Source organism: Giraffa tippelskirchi, chromosome 10, assembly GCF_054371585.1.
Source record: "Giraffa tippelskirchi isolate mGirTip1 chromosome 10, T2T-mGirTip1v1.2.pri, whole genome shotgun sequence".
Taxonomy (NCBI): Eukaryota; Metazoa; Chordata; class Mammalia; order Artiodactyla; family Giraffidae; genus Giraffa; species Giraffa tippelskirchi.
This window is the reverse complement of record NC_137284.1, coordinates 140,778,755-140,804,782: the sequence shown is the minus strand read 5'-3', so window position 1 is coordinate 140,804,782 and position 26,028 is coordinate 140,778,755. Positions and strand designations below refer to the sequence as shown.

Sequence of the window (26,028 nt, the reverse complement as noted above, 5' to 3'; positions counted from 1 at the left end):
GATGGCACATTGCTTTTCCCATTTATCTTAGCTCTGGGTCTTCTGTTCATCTAGCTGCTGCTACTGAAGTCAATTTCAGCAAGAAGTAGTTCTTCTCAAGAGGTTTCCCTGGTGGCTCAGTAGTAAAACAAAAAACCAAACAAAACCCTGCCAGTGCAGAAGACACAGGAGATATGTGTTCCATCCCTGGGTCGGGAAGATCCTGGAGAAGGAAGTGGCAACCCACTCCAGTATTCTTGCCTGGGAAATCCCATGGACAGAGGAGTTTGGCGGGCTAGAATCCATGGGGTTGCAAAAGAGTCAGATACAACTGAGCAACTAAAAAACAACAACAAATTCTTCTCAAAGCCTCTTTCATATTTATGCGAACCTCTTGACAGCAAATGCCATTAAAGTCCCTTGAGACCCTCTGTCTATCCCTGGTACTATGTACAGGGTGTTCATAAGAAGGATTCACTGTCCACACAACAGTGGGACATTTATATACAGTAACTAGTGGTTGATCTTCATCTTGACCTGAGCTATAATTGATAGACAATGTCATTCTCTTGCATTTCTAATCCTTTCACGCAAAAGGGCAACATGTGCTGTGTACTCAGCTCAGAGAGAACAATCTGACGCCGGGGATACTAAGAGCCCCAAGACTGACATGGAGCTTCTTTCTGAATCTTGTCCTTTGCACCATGCAGCCTTTGTTATTAAAGCACACAAGTGACTAGCCAATGATTGGTAGAACATTTGGCAGTTAAGCACATCTTCTGCCACAAATCAGAAAGATTCAGGACTTAAAGAGAATTTTTTCACGGGAAAATGCAGAGGGGCAGGAGAGAGCTTCTGCAATGCTTGCCATGTTCTGTTTCTTGATCCAGATAGTAGCTACATAGGGGTGTTGATCTGAGAAAAATTCGTGCAATTCCATACTTACGCGTTGCATGCTTTTCTCTCTGTGAGTTATACTTCAATTAAAAAACTCATTAAGGCATTAAAGAAAATTGAATATGTTAAGTATATGTGCTATTTGAAATTTTCAAGGAATGTTAATTAACTAGGTAAATGGACTAAATATTAATCAGTCAGTTTAAAAGTTATTGTTCAAAATTTGCAAATTCTGTGAAATAGAATACAATTTATAAGCTGAACTAAAAAACTTAAGGAAAATATTCAACCATTAAAAAAAAAAAATGAACTACTGATATATGCTACAATGTGGAGGAATCTCCAAAATATATGTTGAGTAAAAGAGTGAGTGATAGTTGCTCAGTCATGTCCGACTCTTTGCAACCCCGTGGACTATAGAGTCCATGGAATTCTCCAGGCCAGAATACTGGAGTGGGTAGCTTTTTCCTCCTCCAGGGAATCTTACCAACCCAGGGATCAAACCCAGGTCTCCTGCATTGCAGGCAGATTCTTTACCAGCTGAAACACAAGGGAAGCCCTTGTGAGTAAAAGAAGTCAGACAAAAAAAGTCAGAGATTGTATGATTACATGTATATGAAATGTCCAGAATAAGTATATTCATAGAGATAGAGACAATTGGTGGTTCCAGAGTCTGGGAGGAGGAGGAAATAGGGATAAACTGCTTAACAGGTAAGAGGTTTTACTCTGGCAAACCACTTTAGTATTCTTGCCTTGAGAAGCCCATGTACAGTATGAAAAGGCAAAAAGATAGGACACTGAAAGATGAGCCCCCAGGTTGATGGTGCCCAATATGCTACTGGAAATCACTGGAGAACTAACTTCAGAAAGAATGAAGCGATGGAACCAAAGCAAAAACAACACCCAGTTGTGGATGTGACTGTTAATGGAAGCAAGGTCCGATGCTGTAAAGAGCAATATTGCATAGGAACCTGGAATGTTAGGTCCATGAATCAAGGCAAATTGGAAGTGGTCAAACAGAAGATGGCAAGAGTGAACATCGACATTTTAGAAATCAGCAAACTAAAATGGACTGGAATGGGTGAATTTAACTTAGATGACCATTATATCTACTACTGTGGGCAAGAATCCCTTAGACGAAATGAAGTAGCCATCATAGTCAACAAAGGAGTCCAAAATGCAGTACTTGGATACAATCTTGGAAATGACAGAATGAACTTTGTTCATTTCCAAGGCAAACCATTCAATATCACATAAATCCAAGTCTATGCTCTGACCAGTAATGCTGAAGAAGCTGAAGTTGCACGGTTCTGTGAAGACCTACAAGACCTTCTAGAACTAACACCCAAAAAGGTGTCCTTTTCATTTTAGGGGACTGGAATACAAAAGTAGGAAGTGAAGAAACACCTGGGGTAACAGGCAAATTTGGCCTTGGAGTACAGAATGAAGCAGAGCAAAGGCTAAAAGAGTTTTGCCAATAGAATGCGCTGCTCATAACAAACACCCTCTTCCAACAGCACAAGAGAAGACTCTACACATGGACATCACCAGATGGTCAATACTGAAATCAGATTGATTATATTCTTTGCAGCCAAAGATGGAGAAGCTCTATATAGTCAGCAAAAACAAGACCAGGAGCTGACTGTGGCTCAGATCATGAACTTCTTATTGCCAAATTCAGACTTTAATTGAAGAAAGTAGGGAAAACCACTAGACCATTCAGGTATGACCTAAATCAAATCCCTTATGATTATACAGTGGAAGTGAGAAATAGATTCAAGGGATTAGATTTGATAGAGTGCCTGAAGAACTATGGATGGAGGTTTGTGACATAGTACAGGAGGCAGGGATCAAGACCATCCCCAAGAAAAAGAAATGCAGAAAGGCAAAATCATTGTCTGAGGAGGTCTTAAAAATAGCTATGAAAAGAAGAGAAGTGAAAGGCAAAGGAGAAAAGGAAAGACATACCCATTTGAATGCAGAGTTCCAAAGAATAGAAAGGAGAGATAAGAAAGCATTCCTCAGTGATCAATGCAAAGAAATAGAGGAAAACAATAGAATGGGAAAGACTAGAGATCTCTTCAAGAAAATTAGAGATACCAAGGGAACTTTTCATGCAAAGATGGGCACAATAAAGGACAGAAATGGTATGGACCTAACAGAAGCAGAAGATATTAAGAAGAGGTGGCAGGAATACACAGAAGAACTATACAAAAAAGATCTTCATGACCCAGATAATCACAATGGTGTGATCACTCACCTAGAGCCAGGCATCCTGGAATGTTAAGCCAAGTGGGCTGAATCGAGACATCAATTTGATCCCTGGACCGGGTAGGTCTCACATGCCATGAAGCAACCAAGCCCATGTTAGGAAGCATCACTATGAACAAAGCTAGTGGAGATGATGGAATTCTAGCTGAACTATTTCAAATCCTAAAAGATGATGCTTTGAAAGTGCTGCACTCAATATGCCAGCAAATTGGAAAAGTCAGCAGTGGCCACAGGGCTGGAAAAGTTCAGTTTTTATTCCAATCCCATAGAAAGGCAATGCCAAAGAATGCTCAAACTACTGCACAATTGCACTCATCTCACACGCTAGTAAAGTAATGCTCAAAATTCTCCAAGCCAGGCTTCAACAATACGTGAACCATGAAATTCCAGATGTTCAAGCTGGATTTAGAAAAGGCAGAGGAACCAGAGATCAAATTGCCAATGTCTGCTGGATCATCAAAAAAGCAAGAGAGTTCCAGAAAAACATCTACTTCTGCTTTATTGACTATGCCAAAGTGATTGACTGTTTGGATCACAACAAGCTGTAGAAAATTCTTCAAGAAATGGGAATACTAGACCACCTTACCTGCCTCCTGAGAAATCTGTGTGCAGGTCAAGAAGAACAGTTAGAAGAACATGGAACAACAGACTGGTTCCAAATTGGGAAAGGAGTATGTCAAGGCTGTCACCCTGCTTGTTTAACTTATATGCAGAGTACATCATGATAAATGCTGGACTGGATGAATCACAAGCTGGAATCAAGATTGCTGGCAGAAATATCAATAACCTCAGATATGCAGATGACACCATATTTTTGGCAGAAAGTGAAGAACTAAAGAGCCTTTTGATGGAAGTGAAAGAGGAGAGTGAAAAGGTTGGCTTAAAACTCAATGTTCAGAAAACAAAGATCATGCCAGTCCCATCACTTCATGGCAAATAGATGGGGAAACAATGGAAAGAGTGAGAAACTTTATTTTGGGGGGCTCCAAAATCACTGCAGGTGGTGACTGCAGCCATGAAATTAAAAGACACTTGTTCTTTGGAAGAAAAGTTATGACCAACCTAGACATCATATTAAAAAGCAGAGACATTACTTTGCCAACAAAGGTCCATCTAGTCAAAGCTATGGTTTTTCCAGTAGTCATGTATGGATGTGAGAGTTGGACTGTAAAGAAAGCTGAGCACTGAAGAATTGATGCTTTTGAACCGTGGTGTTGGGAGAATACTCTTCAGAGTCCCTTGGACAGCAAGGAGATCTAACCAGTCCATCCTAAAAGAAATCAGTCCTGAATATTCATTGGACAGACTGATGCTGAAGCTGAAACTCTAATACTTTGGCCACCTGATGTGAAGAACTGACTCATTTGAAAAGATCCTGATGCTGGGAAAGATTGAAGTTGAGAGGAGAAGGGGACGACAGAGGATGAGATGGTTGGATGGCATCACAGACTCAATGAGCATGAGTTTGGGTAAGCTCCGGGAGTTGGTGATAGACAGGGAAGCCTGGCATGCTGCAGTCCATGGGGTCTCAAAGAGTCGGACACGACTGAGCAACTGAACTGAATTGATTGGATTGCTTTTTTTTTCCGCTTTGTAATGGTTAATTTTAGGAACTTCTCTTATGGTCCAGTGGTTAAGAATCCACCTTGTAAAACAAGAGACTCCGATTCGATACCTGTACCAGGTAGGACTCACATGCCATGGAACAACTAAGCCCATGTGCCACAACTATTGAACCTGTGCTCTAGAGCCTGGGAGCCACAACCACTAAATCCTGGGCACTCAAGAGCCTATGCTCGGTAAGAAGAGAAGGCACTGCAATGAGAAGCCTCGGCACCACAACTAGAGAGTAGCCCCCACTCACCCCGGCTAGAGAAAGCTGGTCCACAGCAATGAAGACCCAGCACAGCCAAAAATAAAATAAATAAATATTTTAAAAACTAAAATAAAATGGTTAATTTTATGTGAATTTCACCTCAATAAAAACCTTACAGATTAAACTTAGACTTTAATTCATTAAAATTTAATACATTCAGTTGCAATTTAAAAACCTGTAAATGTTGTTTGTTTTTTTTCCTGTGCACCATAGCAAACCTGTAGGGCACACAAAGCTATCATACTTTCTTTTGAATGTGACTGCTATTGATGGGGCCAGATTTGTGGTTGAGTGCAGAGATAGGAGTATTTCTCTACATTCTTTGTGTGCAATGGTCTACTGTCCCTGCAAATCCAATTTCATAGATTCTTAAAAAAAAAAAAAAAAAAAAGGATGAATGGCTACTGCAAATAAAATTGCAATTGATGTAATCTGAGGATTGTTTAGCTTTTGCCCCTGCCATTTGGTAAACCTGACTTCAATCCATTTGAGATGACCTTTCTTAAATTAACTCCTGGGGAGGATATTCTACAATTTTTTGTGATCTTATACCCCAAAAGAAGAATCTGAAAGACCTATCAAAGAGAATCATCTGACACTGATGACTAAGCCTTCTCAGGGACATTCTATGTGGTCCATAAGGAGGTGGACATGAAGTTCACCTTGTGACTTGACTGGAGATGTTTGCTGGTTTGACAAAGGAAACTATCTTGGTGGTAGTGGAAGAAATTGAGCATCTCTGGAATTTGGGAAGAGAACAAATTCCCAGATCTATCTACTTGAAAAGCTTCCCCCAGCAACGGCAGAGTGAGAACAGCACATGAAGTTTGTGTAATGACAGACAGAAACTAAGCATTATTTGCAGCTAGTGTGCATGTCCTAATGTAAGAAAATAACTGTTCCAACATAGGCCAGCAGGGGACAGTGACAACGTCCTCTGCTCTGACTAGACTACATTCAGGGGTAGAAAGTGGATCTGAAGCTTAATTAGGTTAAGGTTGCCAGATTTAACAAATAAAAATACAGGGCATCCAATTAAGTATGAACTGCAGATAAAGAGCACATTTTTGTTTTTCCTGATAGGTAAGAAATGGATTCATTTAGAGAGAAACACATTCCATAGACAAAGTGTGGGCCATCTCAGAAGACAAGAGCTGCCAAGTACATGTTTTTTAAGTGTTTAAGTATATTCCATACATTGCTTGGAATATACTTAGACTAAAAGGTGATTCCTTGTTTCATCTGAAATCCAAATTTAGCTGCGTACCCTGTATTTTATAGCCTGTATTTTATCTGGAAACCCTGAATTAAGGAAAGCTATGTCTCTATGTGTGTTAAGGAGAGAAAGAAACATAAAGACATGTAACTCATCCAGTTTACACAGTCTTACACGGTAAAACCTGGGCTTCCCTGGTGGCTCAGACGGTAAATAATCTGCCTGCAACATGGGAGACCCGGGTTAGATCCCTGGGTCGGGAAGATCCCCCGGAGAAAGGAATGGCTACCCACCCCAGTGTTCTTACCTGGAGAATCCCATGGACAGAGGAACATGTCGGGCTACAGTTCATGGGGTCGCAAAGAGTTGGACACTACTGAGTGACTAATACACGCACGCGCACACACACACACACACACACACACAGTAAAACAGGGTCTCTGTTCATTTCACCTTAAGATGATATGAAAACAGAAATTCGTAATCTCAAGGATTTGGAGTTTTCTTTCCTGATCTCCCTTACTGCCTCGTGTCTTTTGTGCTTTATGGCCAGAGATTTCTAATTAACCTCTTCTGTTCCTTATATTGACAACCAACTTCATGATTTATGCCTCCAATGATACTGTCTTCTTCTCCCTGTTTCCTTATCCCGCCCCGAGGTCTACTTTTATTCTAGAGTCTTCTCAAAACAAGTGGAAAGAAAATGAGGATGATCAACTTACCTCAAGTTGGACCTTACTTTACTCTTTTGCCCCATATTACAGGATCCAGGACCTGCTGTGTCTGTGTATATTTACCTTAGAAACAAGCTTTGTGTAAATTGGGAAAGCCACTTGACCTCAGGTTTTTCAACTGTAAATAAAAATAATTTCAACCTACGCCTGCAAGGGGGCTCCATTGAGGAAAGCATGTGAAAGTACTTTAGAAAATGTGAAGGGCTATGATTATGGGGGTTATTTTATTATATATTTTTTCCTCTTGGAATACCACATTGAATACCTGCTTTGATTTCTACAAAAGAAACACTGTTATTATATTCTCTTCACCTTCACCCTAATCCCAACAACTAAAGGTGTTATAAATAGTGATGAAGAAGCTTAACTAAGGTGAGTCAAGGGCAGCCTCCAGCAAAAATCACCACCACCTTCCAATTTCTTGAGTTAAGCCCCTCCATCGGAAGCAGGTGATGGTTGGGAGAGAAGCTTTTTAAAGCTTCAGAGGTATGAAAGGAGCTAAACACCAGGAAACATCTATCAAAACACAAAGGAAGTGACAAATTATAATATGCAGAAAAATATGCATTTGAATGATTATCTTTGAAGACATTTTGTGGGGGGAAAATAACACATTTATAGATGTTCTACAGGAAGATGGGTGACTGCTTTATTCATCTATTAAATTTTCTCAGAAAAGGAAACTTTAAGGACTGTAAAGATGCTTGCAAATCACACTTATAACTCCTCTTCATCTTACTGGCTTCCTTTGGACTTTTGCTCTCAATAAAGCATAATTCTGATGGTTACATCCATCACCTGTGTTGAATCTCTACTGTGAATTTTTGTTGTTGTTTTGTTTTTAAAGCATTCTTCTTCGTGGGCTCTTCTTTTCTGCCCCACAGAGATAGCTAAGTGTTTTCTAGCTGTCTGTGTTCTTATATCCCTTGCATTCAATCCAGTTTTGTAAATCCAAGTTACAGCTATTCCCTACCTCTTACAAAAGGAGGTGTGCCTCTCAGGAGTCTGTGTTGGAGGACTACAAGGCCATTTAACACAATGCGTCAGTGCCAGTTGCCCGCAAAGGATTAGACCAAAGGTCTCTAAAGGGGGATGGAGAGAGGACCTAGAATATTTATTTTATGGATTGACAATGCCACCCTCAGTCCATTCAGCCAGTTATCATCAGAGATATGCCAGGGGTCTCGGTAAGAGTGGAGATTCCACAATCAATTGAGACTGACAATGAACCCCATTCTCATTCACTGTATTTCATAGAATTGTGAAATATTGCCATTTGCATGTATACAGTAACACAGTATTACAGATTATATGGTTTAGCTTTAATCCACCAAATGAAGAAGTATTCATAGCTTTAAAATATTCCTGCAGAGAGACCATGAATTGAATTGAATGTTGACAATGTAAGCACAAAGAAAGAGCAAGAAATTGACAAAGCTGACACTTATCCTTCTCGTGGCTTGCGCTCTAGGTCAACCACATTATAGGTGAAATCAGTGATAATCTAATAGTGCTGACACATTTCTCTTGCTTAAAAAATTTGTTTCCATGAAAAGAAAAAGTTTTATAACACAAATAAATGAACTAAAATCTATTTTTAAGTCCTGTGTATTTTTCCCTTAATAATTTAATGACCATATTAATAAAGCAGTATATGTATATAACGTAAAACTGTCAACATTTTGTGATTGTAAACTCAAAGAATTTTTACTGACAGCTACACGCAACAACAACAAAAAAGTTAGCAACCACTGGGTAAAAGTCAGTGTGCTGGAATTGGCTCACATAGGCTTATGAGAGCTGATTGTTAGATTTTCAGGGTTTTTTTTTTAATGTTATCTATTAAATACAACAATTATTAAAATTTTGATTTTATAAATTTACAATGACATAAATTATGTTAAAAACAGAAGTTAATAAATATCAAAACTTAACTCTTCCTAATTATCTTACTACTATTATTTTACCATTATCTATGCTCTTAAAGTTATATACATCTATTTCATCTGTATAGTGATGTATTAGTTATCTACTGCTGCATGACAAATTACCCCAAAATTTAGCAGCTTAAAATAATGAACATGCATTAGCTCACCAGGATTCTAAGTTAGGAATCTGAGAGCAGCTTAGATGGGCAGTTTGGCTCAGGGTTTTTCATGAGACTACAGCCAAGATGACCTTTGGGGCTGCAGCCATCTCATGGCCTAACTGGAGCTGGAGGATTTACTTCTAAGAATGTTAACTCACGTGACTTTTGGCTGGAGGCCTCAGTTCCTGCTACATGAGCTTCTTAATCAGGCTGCTTATAACAGGGCAGCTAGCCTCAGAGTGAGTGATGAGACAGAGAGTGAGAGGAAGAAAAAGGGGGGCAGTAAGAGGAAGAGAGAGAGAGAAAGAGAAGCTGTAGTGTCTTTTATAGCCTAACCTTGGGAGTAACATACCATCTGCCGTAATTTATTGGTTACACAAACCAACTCTGGGACAATGTGGGAGAAGAATAAGCATTGGATGTGAATACCAGGGGGGTTATCTTGGAGGCTGGCTGGTATAGGCAGAAATACAATGATATGCTACTCTGTATTTCTTCCCTACTCCACATTCAGTGACATCACCTGGATTGTTTGAAATTGGCCATGGTAGTGGTATTTTACTGCAGAAATCAGCAAATGGTACAAAATCAAGTGGTTGCTGTTTCTTTGCATGTTATTTTGTTTGTCTTGCCTGGAGAACCACTGTTGAACACTTCCCAACACCTCCCAGATCAGAGTACACCACCACATTGCACTATCCATGCTGTGTTTACAAGGTAATGGGGGTGGGTACCCACTGGTCTGAGCATGTGGTAGGGAGGATTAGCTGTCAATTAGTTGGGATGAGATGGGAGCTAAAGAGGGCTTCCATAGTAGCTCAGATGGTAAAGCATCTGTCTGCAATGCAGGAGACCTGGGTTCGATCCCTGGGTTGGGAAGATCCTCTGGAGAAGGAAATGGCAACCCACTCCAGTATTCTTGTCTGGAGAATTTCATGGGCAGAGGAGCCTGGCAGGCCACAGCCCATGAGGTTGCAAAGAGTTGGACACAGCTGAGCGACTAATGCACACAGGAGTTAAAGAATCAAGGCAGAAGCGACAAACCAAGATGGAGGTGGTAGGAGGTGGGATCAAGTGAGGGGCTGGTACCTCAGTGGCTCTGGAGGAGAGCAGGGCAGCTTTCAGATTGCACATGCTTATTCTAAAGGTCTAAGGTGAGAAAAGACTAGACACCAAGTCTGACATGGTGAGGACCTAAGGCTCTCACTTCGTAGGGAGGTGACAGACTGTAACTGAATTTTGACCTTGAGCTCATTTCAGTGCTCTATTCTGAGACTGACAGGAGTGATTTGAGATTGGGCAATCAAGAATCTAAATGAGTAGTTAAAGAAACAAGGAGAGCAGCTTGGCAGAGGTGCAACAAACAATGGGAGTGGTCTCCTGGATAATGAAAGGCTCTTGTACAGAAGAGTGGCGGGACAAGGACAATAATGATCAGAATGACTCTAACCTGGGGACTTCTCTGGTGGTCCAGTGGTTAAGAATGTGTCTTGCAATGCAGGGGACACGGGTTCGATGCCTGGGAACTAAGATTCCCACATGCCTTGGAGCAACTATACCCGTGAGCCACAACTGGAGAGAGTGTGTGCTGCAAGGAAAGACCCCACATGAGGTAATGAAGACCTTGTTTGCCTCAACTAAGACCTATCGGAGCCAAATAAATAAATATTTTTTAAAAAGAGAGAAATGACTCTCCCCTATGAGATAAGCTGTGTTTCAGTCTTGATTGGCTACTAGATAATGAATGTAGGCTTGTTTCATCATCAATTTAATCATTCAAAATTCAACTTAATAAGTGATTATTTAAGGTCTGTCTGCTGTATGCCACAGGCTGGCCTGGTCTCCTAGGAATGGAGGTTGGAATGGGAAGTAAGAGAACTGTATTAAACAGTCTCTATGTTATAGACTTTTGGGTCTAGCTTACAACATTTTAAAGAACCTCCAATTTTTTCTGATAACAAATAAGGATATTAGAACCTAAAAGTTGTGGGTGGTTTTATCTTTACTATGTTAAAATATACACAACACAAAATTGACCACTTTAGCCATTTTCACATGTACAATTAAATGGCACTAAGTAGTTTTGCAATGTTGAGCAAGCATTACCATTATCCATTTTCAGAAAGTTTTCATCATCCCAAAAAGAAATTTGTACCCTCTAGACAATAACTTTTGTCTAACAGATGTTCAATCTTTTTATATTTTGGATTGCTTTAATTTTTTCCCCTTAATTCTTTCAGTGCCTGGACGTTAAGCATTAAATATGACATTATCCAATCATTAGCCAGTGTTACTGAGCCCAACGCGGATTAAAATGTTTTAAGCTCAGATAAAACAAGGCATTAATCTTTGTGTAACTGCTGATAAATTAGAATTGAAATTTTACAGATCAGTGAAAGAATGGGTTAATCAATTTAATTGCAAAAGTGGAGGACAACTGGATGCAACCAGCCCAACAATAAAGACCAATTAGTTCAAATGTTCACTGAACACAGAGATCAGATGGGCTGAAACAATAGTCAGAGCTGTGTCTTTTATTTTTTTTTTATAAATTTATTTATTTTAGTTGGGGGCTAATTACTTTACAATATTGTAATAGTTTTTGCCATACATTGACATGAATCAGCCATGGGTTTACATGTGTTCCCCTTCCTGGACCCCCCACCCACCTCCCTCCCCATCCCATCCTTCTGGATCATCCCATTGCCCCGGCCCTGAGCCCTTGTCACATGCATCGAACATGGAATGGTGTTCTGTTTCACATATGATAATATACATGTTTCAGTGCTATTCTCCCAGAACGTCCCACCCTCACCTTCTCCCTCAGAGTCCATAAAATTGTTCCATGCATCTGTGTCTCTTATTCTGTCTCGCATATAGGGTTATCGTTACCATCTTTCAAATTCCATATATATGCATTAGTATACTGTATTGTTGTTTTTCTTTCTGGCTTACTTCACTCTGTATAATGGGCTCCAGTTTCATCCATCTCAGTAGAACCGATTCAAATGTATTTTTTTTAATGGCTGAGTAATATTCCATTGTGTATATGTACCACAGCTTCCTTATCCATTCGTCTGCTGATGGGCATCTAGGTTGCTTCCATGTCCTGGCTATTGTAAACAGTGCTGCGATGAACATTGGGGTACACGCGTCTCTTTCAATTCTGGTTTCCTCGGTGTATATGCCCAGCAGTGGGATTGCTGGGTCATATGGCAGTGCTATTCCCAGTTTTTTAAGGAATCTCCACACTGTTCTCCATAGTGGCTGTACTAGTTTGCATTCCCACCAACAGTGTAAGAGGATTCCCTTTTCTCCACACCCTCTCCAGCATTTATTGCTTGTAGACTTTTGGATAGCAGCCATTCTGACTGGTGTGAAATGATACCTCATTGTGGTTTTGATTTGCATTTCTCTAATAATGAGTGATGTTGAGCATCTTTTCATGTGTTTGTTAGCCATCTGTATGTCTTCTTTGGAGAAATGTCTGTTTAGTTCTTTGGCCCATTTTTTGATTGGGTCGTTTATTTTTCGGGAATTCAGCTGCAGAAGTTGCTTGTATATTTTTGAGATTAATTGTTTGTCTGTTGCTTCATTTGCTATTATTTTCTCCCATTCTGAAGGCTGTCTTTTCACCTTGTTTATAGTTTCCTTTGTTGTGCAAAAGCTTTTAATTTTAATTAGGTCCCATTTGTTTATTTTTGCTTTTATTTCCAATATTCTGGGAGGTGGGTCATGGAGGATCCTGCTGTGATTTATGTCGGAGAGTGTTTTGCCTATGTTTTCCTCTAGGAGTTTTATTGTTTCTGGTCTTACGTTTAGCTCTTTAATCCATTTTGAGTTTATTTTTGTGTACGGTGTTAGGAAGTGTTCTAGTTTCATTCTTTTACAAGTGGTTGACCAGTTTTCCCAGCACCACTTGTTAAAGAGATTGTCTTTTCTCCATTGTATATTCTTGCCTCCTTTGTCGAAGATAAGGTGTCCATATGTGCGTGGGTTTATCTCTGGGCTTTCTATTTTGTTCCATTGATCTATATTTCTATCTTTGTGCCAGTACCATACTGTCTTGATGACTGTGGCTTTGTAGTAGAGCCTGAAGTCAGGCAGGTTGATTCCTCCAGAGCTGTGTCTTTTAGAAGTGGGCCATCTAGCCGTATAAGAACCCGGATACTCTACCCTCACTTATATAACCCAGGTTTGATGGCTAGACTTATTTCATTTTGAATCTTAGGAATCATACTAAAGTACTATGGGAGGAGGGATCGGAGGGCAGGTGGGCAGGAGAATGAGGTATAATACCCCGCTCAGTTCAGTATTATCCTTGGTACTTCCTCATTTTTGAATTTTATCGTAAGAAGTCCCTTAGACAAGTATTCGAGAGCAGCTAATTTATTCTGGAGAAGCAAACTCCTTAAGGAAGCAGGGAGCTGAGACAGGGACAGGAAAGCAGCCAATGAAGGGGCATTACCAGGGAGACTCCCTCTTGGGAGACTGAAGAGTAATCCCATAAGCAGCTCTGGTAAATGACATAGAACAGGGGTCCCCGACCTGCGGGATCTAATGCAGGATGATCTGAGATGGAACTTCTATAACAATAATAGAAATAAAGTGCACAATAAATGTAATGCGCCTGAATTATTCTGAAACTACTGCCCTCCCCATCCATGGAAAAATTGTCTTCCACGAAGTCAGTCCCTGGTGCCAAAAGAGATTGGGGACTGCTGGCCCAGAGCACGTATCTGCATCATCCAAGCCCAGGGTTGAAGGAGATGGAGTATTGAAGGGGAGAAAAAATATTTTTTCCCTCTACCATGTTGAGTGCTTATCTGAGACCTCACTAATAAAAGACAGATCAACAAGAGAAAAACAAATAGAAATTCATTAACCTTACACCTCCTACATATACAAGAGACACGGGGGAAAAAATGATTAACTCTCCAAGTGGCTTAGAATTGGGCTTGAATACCATCTTAATAGGGAAAGAGGAGGGTAAATGATTTTTAGGAAAGGTAAGAGGATCCTTAGAAGACTATGTGTGATAGTTTGTCTGCAGGTGGTGTTGACTTCTAGCTTCATCTCCTGAGATGAGTCAGTCTTCCCCGGTTGATAAGACACTTGGGGAAGGAGTTTATGACGCTTGAGTTTCTTTTGGAGGATCTGTCTTTAGGCAGATAAGCAAAGTTCAAGAAACCTCTCCTTGCATTTGCTGTTTTTCAAGTACCTACAGCTCAAAAAAAATCAATATACCAATGCACTATATTTTGCGGTGGCCTGTCCTGAAATCACACAGTCATGTTCTGGACTGGATAGTCTGCTCTTCTCCAGTATTTATGCACCAGTTCCCTACAGTCACCCAATACTTTGGCCACTTGATGCGAAGAACCGACTCATTGGAAAAGACTCTGATGCTGAGAAAGATTGAAGGTGGGAGGAGAAGGAGACGACAGGGGATGAGATGGCTGGATGGCATCACTGACTCAATGGACATGAGTCTGGGTGGACTCCAGGAGTTGGTGATGGACAGGGAAGCTTGGCGTGCTGCAGTCCACGAGGTTGCAAAGAGTTGGATACGACTAAGCGACTGAACTGAACTCCCAACAGTCACTGTTTGAGGGCTGTTCTCGGGGGTTGATTACAAAAATAGCATTAAGTGTAAGTCCGCATTTGAATGAACATAAGGAGTTGGAGAGGCAGATCAAAGTCTAAAACATGATAAGCAGTTATAATTTCATTCTTGAAATCAAGAATTTCACCCAAGAAGTTACTCTTGAGTTACTGGAAAGCATTTTCAGCGTAGGATTGTTATCTAGCTTACGTTTTCAGTTAAAATTTCTCTGGCTGCTGTGTGAAGGATAAATCATAGAACAATAGTTAAACAGGGAAACCAATTAGAAGCTATTTAAAATAACTGGGGGACTTCCCTGGTGGTCCAGTGGTTGAGACTCCATGCTTCCAGTGTAGGAGGGAGTGTGGGTTCGAGCCCTGTGTGCGGGAAGCTAAGGTCCCACATGCCATTTAGTATGGCCAAAAAAAACACAACAGGACATTAAGTTAGTAACTGGGGCAGTAGATGATGGGGGTCCAGGTTAGGGAGAGGGCAGCAGATATTGAGAGAAGCGGTGTGATTCAAGATGTTTTGAATCAACAGTATTGTAAGTAAAGAGTGAGAGGAAGAGAAAAGTCAATGGTGGCTCAGGTTTTTGACGTGAACCATTAGGAGACTGGCAGTGCTAACTCAGGAAAGACTGGAGAGGCCCACATCTGGAGGTGAAAATCAGGAATTCTGTTTCTACCATGTTATGTTTGAGATGTCAGTCAGTTAGACATACAAGTGAAGTTGCTAAATAGGCAGCTGGAGCTAGATTTTAAAGTCTGAGATTTGAGATACAAATTTAGGCCTCGTAACATCAATTTAGGGGTCAAAAAACAAAGATAACCTTTAAAGCCAAGAGATCAAACTTGCAAAGTTTCAAAATAGTTGCAGAAGGCATTCCTACCCCTGTGCCAGATGACTTGTTTGCCCCTCCAGGCCCTCTCTTCCTCTCTCTACCCTGCTTTCTGCCTCAAGGCGATTGATTTGTATGTATGGAGCCTTCAGTGTGGGCTCACTGACCCCTGGCTCCTGGCTGAGCTCCACCAGAGGAGAGCGCCCTTCCTCCACGCCCAGGAGATGAGAGGGAGGAAATATCAACAAGGTCCTTTGCTTGCCTCTTTATGTGGTGACCTCAACCAAAGGCCACTGCTTATTCTCTTAAGATGGCTTCCTCTGTAACTGAGCAAGACCCTATGGAGCCTTCCCAGGGCAGGCCCTTCCCTCATACTTTGCTTTAGCTCCTCTCTGAATTGCCTAGATAACAGTAACTAATGCACATTTCCTGGGTTGTTTTACAGATGTGAAAAACCCCGCAGCACATGGAAGATATTAACTACTTGGTGACCATGAGCATACAACCCCCAGACCTCCTGGATCCTGTGTGCATGTGTGTTGGTCGCTTCAGTCGCGTCCGACTCTTGCAACCCTATGGACTGTAGCCCACCAGGCTCCTCTGCCCATGGAATTCTCCAGGCAAGAAACCTGGAGTGGGTTGCCATGCCCTCCTCCTGGGGATCTTCCTGACCCAGGAATCAAACCCTAAGGGTTGATAATATTAACCCCTGCGACACCACCCTGTTACCTCACCATCAACCAATCAAAGAATTGTGCAGGAACTGGTCACATACCTTGCAACCTGCTTCCCTCACCTGGGAAATCCTTGGGGGAGTTCGAGGTTTGGGGGTAGATGCGTGAACCACCTGTCTTTTTGCTGGGCCCCATGATAAAAATTTCTCTGCTCCAAATTCTGACATTTACGTTTGTTTGGCCTTACTGTGCATCAGGCACATGAAGTTGTCTTCGCTAGCCTTTTTTTTTTTAGGTTGTCCTAGGTCTTTGTTCCTGTGCACGGGCTTTCTCTAGTTGCAGTGAGCGGGGGCTACTCTCTAGAGCAATGCACAGGCTTCTCACTGTGGTAGCTTCTCTTGTGGTGGAGCATGGGCTCTAGGACATGAGGGTTCAATAATGGGGCTCCAGAGCATGGACTGATTAGTTGCAGCCCTTGGACTCAGTTGCCCCTGCTGCCTGTGGGATCTTCTGGACCAGGGATCGAACCAGTGTCTCTTGCATTGCAAGGCACATTCTTAACTACTGGACCACCCAGGAAGTCCACACAAGCATGTTTAACTCTCCATTCTGGATCCTGGCTAACTTTCCCTATATTCCCTCTTAGGCTGGGAGCTGGAGTGATAACAGCTCTGCTATAGCCTCTGGCATCTTCTATACCCCATGGTTCACACATCTAGTTCATACCTTTGTAAATAGCCTATATGTCTACACTGAATATTCTCCAAACTATAATGTTTAGTATGCCATGTGTTTCCTCTTGGGGCCTTAAATAAATATACCTCCTTTCTCCTCTCCAAAATCACCCCCAAAACAAGAATGAGAGCTGTGAACAGAAGCATAAACTCCCTCTTGTCATGTATAACCTCATGTCACACCCCATCAAGATGGAAAATTGCATGAGGAATGAGAAATGATTTTGCAAAGTGTAGGAAACTCAAGAATTGGAAGCAGGAGTGAGGCAAAGGGATAAACACAGGAAGATGGTGTAGAAGGCTGTCTAGGAACACGTATGTCCCCACCTCTACTTCAAATCCAGGACGCTTACTCTCACCCACTCCTGCAGGAGATAAGAAATTTATTATCTGGAGAAATTAAACCAGAGAGCGTTCCAGTCGGAGCAGGAAGGAAGTGGTACCAAGAAGAATATTTCCAGGAAATAAAAATTAGAATGGATCAATTTCCTGACAAGTTTGACTATGAAGAAAATTCTTTGCAGTGGCATTTTCCATTTCTCTGTGAGTGTACAGGAGAGCTTAACTCTACCTTCAAAGAATATTAAGCAAATGAAAAACGAGTGTATTTTTAACTCCAGGTAAAGCAAAAATTTGCCCAAGAAAATAAATTTAATTTTGGCACAACTGTTGGCTCAGCAGAGAACAATATTTATATACTCATTATACTGAAAACGGGTTTTATATGTAACTGTGTTGGGAAGAAAAGGAGGTTTCTAGCAACTTAAAATGCACATAGCTCATGACCCAGAAATTCTACTTAAGATAACTTATACTGTATATTTGCACATATTCAAGGATACTTGTAATAATGTTGCTTGAAACAGCAAAAGGTTGATGACAACCTAAAGGATATTAGAGTTAAATTGATAGTATTCCAAACAACAATATACTATTCAACCACCAGCACTATTTGTATTGTAATAAATTCTGGAGACTTCCCTTGTGGCTCAGGTGGTAAAGAATCCACCTGCAATGCAGGAAACCTGGGTTCTATCCCTGGGTTGGGAAGATCCCCAGAAGAAGGGAAAGGCTACCCATTCCAGTATTCTGGCCTAGAGAATTCCATGGACTGTATAGTCCTGCTGCTGCTGCTGCTGCTAAGTTGCTTCAGTCATGTCTGACTGTGCGACCCCATAGACGGCAGCCCACCATGGGGTGGCAAAGAATCGGACACGGCTGAGCTATTTTCACTTTCACTTTCAAATGCTGGAGAAGATGTGGAGAAAAAGGAACACCCCTACATTGTTGGTAGAAATGTAAATTGGTGCAGGAAAACAGTATGGCGTTCCCTCAAAAAAATAAAAATAGAGTTGCCATATACTCCAGCAATCCCATACCCGGGCACGTATCTGGACAAAACTGTAATTCAAAAAGATACAGGCATGCCGTGTTCGGCCGCACTGTTTACCGTAGCCAAGACATGGAAACAACCTAAACGTCCATCCACAGATGAATGGATAAAGAAGACGTGGTGTATATATACCACGGAATGCTACTCAGCTATGAAAAGTGAAAGTGAAATCGCTCAGTCTCTCAGTCGTGTCCGACTATTTGCAGCCCCATGGATTGTAGCCCACCAGGCTCTGCCATCTGTGGAATTTTCCAGGCAAGAGCACTGGAGTGGGTTGCCATTTCCTTCTCCAGGGGATCTTCCTGACTCAGGGGTTGAACCTGGGTCTCCTGCATTGCAGGCAGATGCTCTTATTGTCTGAGCCACCAGGGAAACTCAGTCATAGAAAAGAATGAAATAATGCCATTTGCAGCAATATGGGTGGAACTAGAGATGATCATACAAAGTGAACTCAGTCAGAAAGAGAAAGACAAATATCATATGATATCACTTATATGTGGAATCAAAAATATGATACAAATGAACCTATCTGTGAAACAGAAACAGACTCATAGACATACAGAACAAATTTGTGGTTGCTCAGATGGACGAAGGGTGAGAGATGGGTGGATTGGGAGTTTGTGATTAGTAGATGCAACTATTATATAGAGAATGAATAAACAACTAGGCCTTACTCCATAGCACAAGGAACTATGGAGTTCCTGTGATAAACCATAATGGAAAAGAATATGAAAAAGAAAGTATATGTATTTATGTATAACTTAATCACTTTTCTGTATAGCAGAAATGAACACAACACTGTAAATCAACTATACTTCAATAAAATAAATTTAAAAAAACCAGTTTTCTGTTTCTTCAAAGTTTGGTAGAACTTATCTCTAAATTGTCTGAAACTGAGCCTTTTAAAGGATAGATCTTTGATTATTTATTCACTTACTTTTATAGTTACTGAATTGTTCAGTTCTCTATCTTTTATTTCTCCTTAAATTAATATATAAATTTTTTTTCTAAAAAACCATCCATTTCACCTATATTTTCAAACATAATGGCATGAAATTTACATAGTATTTTGTAATTAAAAAAACTACTGCCAGGCATTTAGTGTATTTGCATTCTTTTTTCTAAGGTTTATTGTTTTTATTCTTTCTCATTTATCTTTGTAAGAATTGCCAAAGATGTTTATTTTACTGTTCTTTAAAAAACAATCCATTTTTGTTTATATTGATCAAGTCGACCATATTTATATTGTTTCATCAATTTCTGCTTTAATTTTTGTAATACTTCCCCTTTACTTTTGTGGTTTTCTGAAATGTTCCTGTGATGAATGACTAGTTCATTTATTTTTAGTCTTTTTTATTCTTTAATGAATGTATTTAATGCTATAAAGTTTCTTTGGTGATACTTCACAGGTTTTGATACATAGAGCTGCTGTGCTCATTCATTTCTCAATCCTTTGTAATTTTGGCATTGATTTCCTTTCTAAGCCAAGAATTATTATAAGGGTCTTCTAAATATTCAAGTTGTATTTTAGGGTATTTTTAACACAAGAAGAGGCTCAACAATGTGAATATACTTAACCCTAATGAACTAGACACTTAAAAATAGTTAAGATGGTATATTTTATGTTATGTGTATTTTATAATAATTAAACATTTTAATACAAAAAGAAAAACATAACTAGATTTTTGGGTCTGCTGAATATAATCATCAGACTTATAATCACAAGTCTTAAAAATAGAAGAGAAGGCAAAAGACCAAGAGAAATGGCAGTGTTGAAGTACCTGACCCATCCTTGCTAACTTTGAAGATGGAACAAGGAGTCATGAGCTGAGCGATACAGTAGCCTGTAGAAGCTGGAACATGCCAGGAAACGGATTCTCTCTTACAGCCCCTAGAAAGGAGTACAGCCGTGTTGACACTTGATTTTTTTTTAGCCCAGACCCATTTTGGATTTCTGACCTCTGGAATTGAATTATAATAAATTTGTCTTGCTTTCAGCCTCCCAAAATCATGTAAAAGAATATTAAAAAAAAATTCAACTCAACAGATTTTAAGAGAGGCTATAATTATGCTAATTCCAATGAATTTTTATTAGCAACTGTTAAATAAGCCCTCAAGTTAATATGAGATACTGCATCAGTATTAGCCTCTTTTTATATTTGACATAAAAGTAATCCTAATCTTTTCTATTGATATAAAAGTAATCTAAGCATAGAGATACAAATGGCCAGGCATATAATCCATAGGGAAAGTCTTCCCATACAATGCTCAATAATTTGTTATCTCCTGGCCACCCCTTTGCACAACCATAGTGCTGACAGGACCAGCCACAGCAGAAAGAAGGTAAATTCCAAGACCTCAGGATCTCAGTGGTGGACAAAGGGGTCAGTCAGTATGTGTGCTAAGCCGTGTCTGACTCTTAGTGACCCCCATGGACTATAGCCTGCCAGACTCATGTCCTTGGGATCTTTCAGGCAAGAATATTGGAGTGGGTTGCCATTTCCTCCTCCAGGGGATCTTCCTGACCCAGGGATTGAACCCACCCTCCTGTGTCTCCTGTATTGCAGGCAGATTCTTTACCCACTGAGCCATCAGGGAAGCCAAGGATGAGGGAGTAAGACGTCCTAGGTCAGGGCCACTTCCACCATCCTGATGAACTCTCTCCAGAAGCCACTCTACACAGCTAAAATTGGAATACCAACCACACCTCCCACCCCCACAGCACCCAGGCCCAAAGAGTAGAGCCTAGGAAATATTAACCTGAAACACTATCAAAACTTTCTTCTGCAACATTTAGAATAGTAGGAAGAGAGTAAGCCCAGCAGTGGGAGAGAAAGGCCATAGCTCACCAGGCTCTTGGCCCTCTCCAGGGCTTAAGGGAATTTCATTCCCAGAAATGTATACAGAGCCTTTGCCACCGAGTCCCAGGTGTATTCCACCTGCTTATCCTCTGAACTTTAGATTGCATTAGAAGAGCTAACATTTGCTTGTTTGGACGGGGGCTGAGCCTCTTTTCCACCCTTCTCCCTGGCCATTTGAGAAAGGTCTGAGAGTCAGAATGATTTTAATAAATGGAGACAGAACCCCATTTGGCCCACACTATTTTCATCAGTCTTTCATTTCATTATTTTTTAAAGACACAATTCAAAGTGATTTTCAGATTTGGTGCAACTCCTCTATCTTTGATGCTCAAGTTTGTAAATTAATGAAGGATATTCTGGCTTTAAGGTGGGAAAAATGAGTCAGGGAGTTGGGGAGTGATGCAGCTCAAATTACCCAAGATTAGAAAAATAAATTTTTTTTGGGGGGGAGAGGTAAATTGGAAATTTGGGATATACACTGCTGCTGCTGCTAAGTCGCTTCAGTCGTGTCCGACTCTTAGCGACCCCGTGGGCTGTAGCCTACCAGGCTCCTCCATCCATGGGATTTTCCAGGCAAGAGTACTGGAGAGGGGTGCCATTGCCTTCTCCGGGGATATACACTACTATATATAAAACAGATAACAAGGACCTGTTGTAGAGTATAGGGACCTATATTCAATACCTTGTAATAACTAATAGGGGAAGAGAATCTGAAAAAGAATATAAATCTGTAACTGGATCAGTTTGCTGTATACCCAAAGCGTTGTAAATCAACTATGTTTTGTGTTTGCTTTAGCCATGTCCGATTCTTTGCAACCCCATGAACTGCAGCCCAGAAGCCTCCTCCATCCAGGGGATTCTCCAGGCAACAATACTGGAGTGGGTTGCAATTTCCTCCTCCAGGGAATCACCCTGACCCAGGGGTCGAACGTGCGTCTCCTGCATTGCTGGCACATTCTTTACCACTGAGCCACCTGGGAAGCCTATGTATTTCAATTAAAAAAAAAAAAAGAAAAGGAAAAGGGAAATTTGAGAATCTGACCACACAATGAGTTGATGAAACTCATCTAGAAGCTTTCCGATTTTCTCCCTTCTCCCCTCAATGATCTCTTGGCATCTCAGAATGATTATTCCCTAGACTTAGTCTATAGCTATCTTTCTACAAGGCAGAAAATGATGGTGAAGATGGACTCCATATGTTTAGAGTTGAAGTAATATTTTCTTTGCTACCCTGCCCCTCATCAAATCATGCAAATAATTTTTGCAGTCATTGAGTCATGAAAAAAGTTTAAAATCTCCTTTAAGCCATTTGCATTTTTTGGTGTTAAAATGCTTATCCACATGTGAATTCTGAAGGCAAAAATATTTGTACACAATCATTTTTATTAGGACTTTTACAACATATAATCTTTACAAACTACTTTCTTATGAAATCTTCCTCAGAAAGCAGTTCACTTAAGAAGGCAGTTTCTGAAAGTTGTCAGTTGCTAAGAAGTTACTAAGGAAAATCATTTATGTGCAAAATAAAATATCAATCAAATGGTTATAACATGGAGTGAGGTCTCACATAAAAGGAAATAAAATGCAAAGATGTAAAGGCACTCAAGTGAAGAGAGATCTAGAAATAGAATTAATTACCAAAAGTTTTTTTTCTGAAGTGCTAAAATGCCTTGTCTGGTCGCAATTTCCTCCTTTCCTGCTCCATGGAAAGAATTGATGTGAAGAGCTGAAACTTATAAGGAACTGCTTCAACAGAAGCTGTGAGAAAGGAAGAGTCATTGAAACAATTCTTTTAACAAATAGTCAGTAGTTGACAGAAGTTAAAAAACAACTTTTTGCTCTAAGGCAGTTAAATCATGGATCTGATCCCTCTGACATATTATATGACTTTAAATAAGAATCAAAGAGAAATTACAAAGATATTAAAAAATCAAGTCTTGGGAAAACACACTATGCTATGAATGATCATGTTTAGAATTCCTAAGAAATGAACTGAGTTTTGCCACATAGCTGGGTTTTTCCTGACTATTACCCAGAGATTAGTGCATCTGAAGCAAAGGGAACCAGAGATGGAATGCTAGTGCTTGCTAATACCTATGCCCTTCCTATTCTACCTAAACATACTATGAGATCGCATTCCCTTTCCCAATGTACAGTTAGGGGAGCCCTCTTGATTGAATTCAGCCCTGGACTTATATGGTCACTGCTATGACAGCCTGTGAAAACTCTCAAACCTCTCATATACTATATACGCCACATTCTCCATCTTCCTTCATTTCTTTGCTGGATACAGGGTTTTCCACAGAGTGGAGGGTGACAGAACCACAAAGTGTACATAGTCTGGATTCCTGAAACTCTGTGTGGAAAGCTGCTAATCCATTTGGATTTGGGATATGAACAAGAAATGAATCTTTTATTGTGTTAACCATCTGAGGTTTCAAGGTTATTTGTTATGGCAGATAGGCTACCTTGATTAATACAATGCTTATTAAAATTATAGGATCCTTACAACACAAGAATGTCCACTTTCGCCACAATTATTCAACATAGTTCTGGAAGTCCTAGCTACAGCAATCAGAGAAGAAAAAGAAACCAAAGGAATCCAGATCAGAAAAGAAGAAGTAAAGCTTCACTGTTTGCAGATGACATGATACTGTACATAGAAAACCCTAAAGATAGTATCAGAAAATTACTAGAGCTAATCAGTGAATTTAGCAAAGTTGCAGGATACAAAATCAATACACAGAAATCACTTGCATTTCTATATACTAACAATGAAAAGTCAGAAAGAGCAATTAAGGGATCAATTCCATCTACCATTGCAAAAAAAGAATTAAATATCTAGGAATAAGCTTACCTAAGGAGACAAAAGAACTGTACACAGAAAATTATAAGACACTAGTGAAAGAAATCAAAGATGACATAAACAGATGGTGAGATATTCCATGTTCCTGGGTAGGAATAATCAAGATTTTAAAAATGGCTATACTACAAAGTGCAATCTACAGATTCAATGCAATCCCTATCAAATTACCAATGACATTTTTCACAGAACTAGAACAAAAATTTCACAATTCATATGGAAACACAAATGACCCCGAATAGCCAAAGCAATCTTGAGTAAGAAGAATGGAGCTGGAGGAATCAAGCTTCCTGACTTCAGGTTATACTACAAAGCTATAGTCATCAAGACAGTATGGTACTGGCACAAAACCAGAAATATAGACCAAGATAGAAAGGAACAATATAGAAAGCCCAGAAATAAACCCATGCACCTATGGGTACCTTATTTTTGACAAAGGAGGCAAGAATATACAATGGGGCAAAGATAGCCTCTTCAATAAATGGTGCTGGGAAAATTGGACAGCTACATGTAAAAGAATGAAATTAGAACACTTCCTAACACCATACACAAAGATAAACTCAAAATGGGTTAAAGACCTAAATATAAGACCAGAAACTATAAAACTCTTAGAGGAAAATAGGCAGAACACTCAATGACATAAATCAAAGCAAGATCCTCTATGACCCACCTCCTAGAGTAATGGAAATAAAACCAAAAATAAACAAGTAGGACCTGATTAAACTTAAAAGCTTTTGCACAGCAAAGGAAACTATAAGCAAGGTGAAAAGAAAACCCTCAGAATGGGAGAAAATAATAGCAAATGAAACAACCGACAAAGGATTAATTTCCAAAACATACAAGCACCTCATACAACTCAATACCAGAAAAACAAACAACCCAATCAAAAAGTGGGAAAAAGACCTATGCAGATGTTTCTCCAAAGAAGACATACAGATGGCTAACAAACACATGAAAAGATGCTCAACATCACTCATTATTAGAGAAATGCAAATCAAAACTACAGTGAGACATCACCTCACACCTATCAGAATGGCCCTCATCAAAAAGTCTACAAACAACAAATGCTGGAAAGGGTGTGGAGAAAAGGGAACACTCTTACACTGTTGGTGAGAATGTAAATTGATACAGCCATTATGGAAGACAGTATGGAGAGTCCTTAAAAAACTAGAAATAAAACCACCATATGACCCAGCAATCCCACTCCTAGGCATATAACCCGAGGAAACCAAAATTGAAAAAGACACATGTATCCCATTGTTCATTGCAGCACTATTTACAATAGCTACAACATGGAAGCAATGTAGATGTCCATCAACAGATGAATGGATAAAGAAGTTGTGGTATATATATACAATGGAATATTACTCAGCCATAAAAAGAACACTTTTGAGTCAGTTCTAACGAGGTGGATGAACCTAGACCTATTATACAGAGTGCAGTGAGTCAGAAAGAGAAAAATAAACACTGTATTCTAACACATATATATGGAATCTAGAAAAATGGTACTGAAGAATTTATTTACAAGGCAACAATGGAGAAACAGACATAGAAAATAGACTTATGGACATGGGGAGAGGGGAGGAGAGAGTGAGAGGTATGGAAGGAGTAACATGGAAACTTACATTACCATATGTAAAATAGATAACCAACAGGAATTTGCTGTATGGCTCAGGAAACTCAAACAGGGGCTCTGTGTCAACCTAGAGGATGGGATGGGGAGGGAGATGGGAGGGAGTTTCAAAAGGGAGGGGTTATATATATACCTATGGCTGATTCATGTTGAGGTTTGATAGAAAAGAGAAAAATTCTGTAAAGCAATTATTCTTCAATAAAAAATAAATTAATTTTAAAAAAATTATAGGATCCTTGTTCTATTTCAAGTTAGATTGAACCAGAAACTCTCGGAATAGGATTTAGGAATCTGGAATTCCTAACAAATTCTCCAAATGATTCTATGCACACTAAAGTTTGAGATGGACTGCTTTAGTCTTT

At 39.9% G+C, this 26,028-nt stretch overlaps 1 protein-coding gene across 3 annotated transcripts in view; it reads right to left on the bottom strand.

Moving 5' to 3' along the window:
- The window catches only part of EXOC4 (exocyst complex component 4), an 875,766-nt gene that overhangs the window by 815,510 nt on the left and 34,228 nt on the right, over positions 1-26,028 (bottom strand). For all 3 annotated transcript variants that reach the window (XM_081532917.1, XM_081532918.1, XM_081532920.1), the window contains one exon: positions 20,091-20,200. In XM_081532917.1, the coding sequence (XP_081389043.1) occupies positions 20,091-20,200 (110 nt within the window). The remainder of the gene's footprint in view (positions 1-20,090; positions 20,201-26,028) is intronic.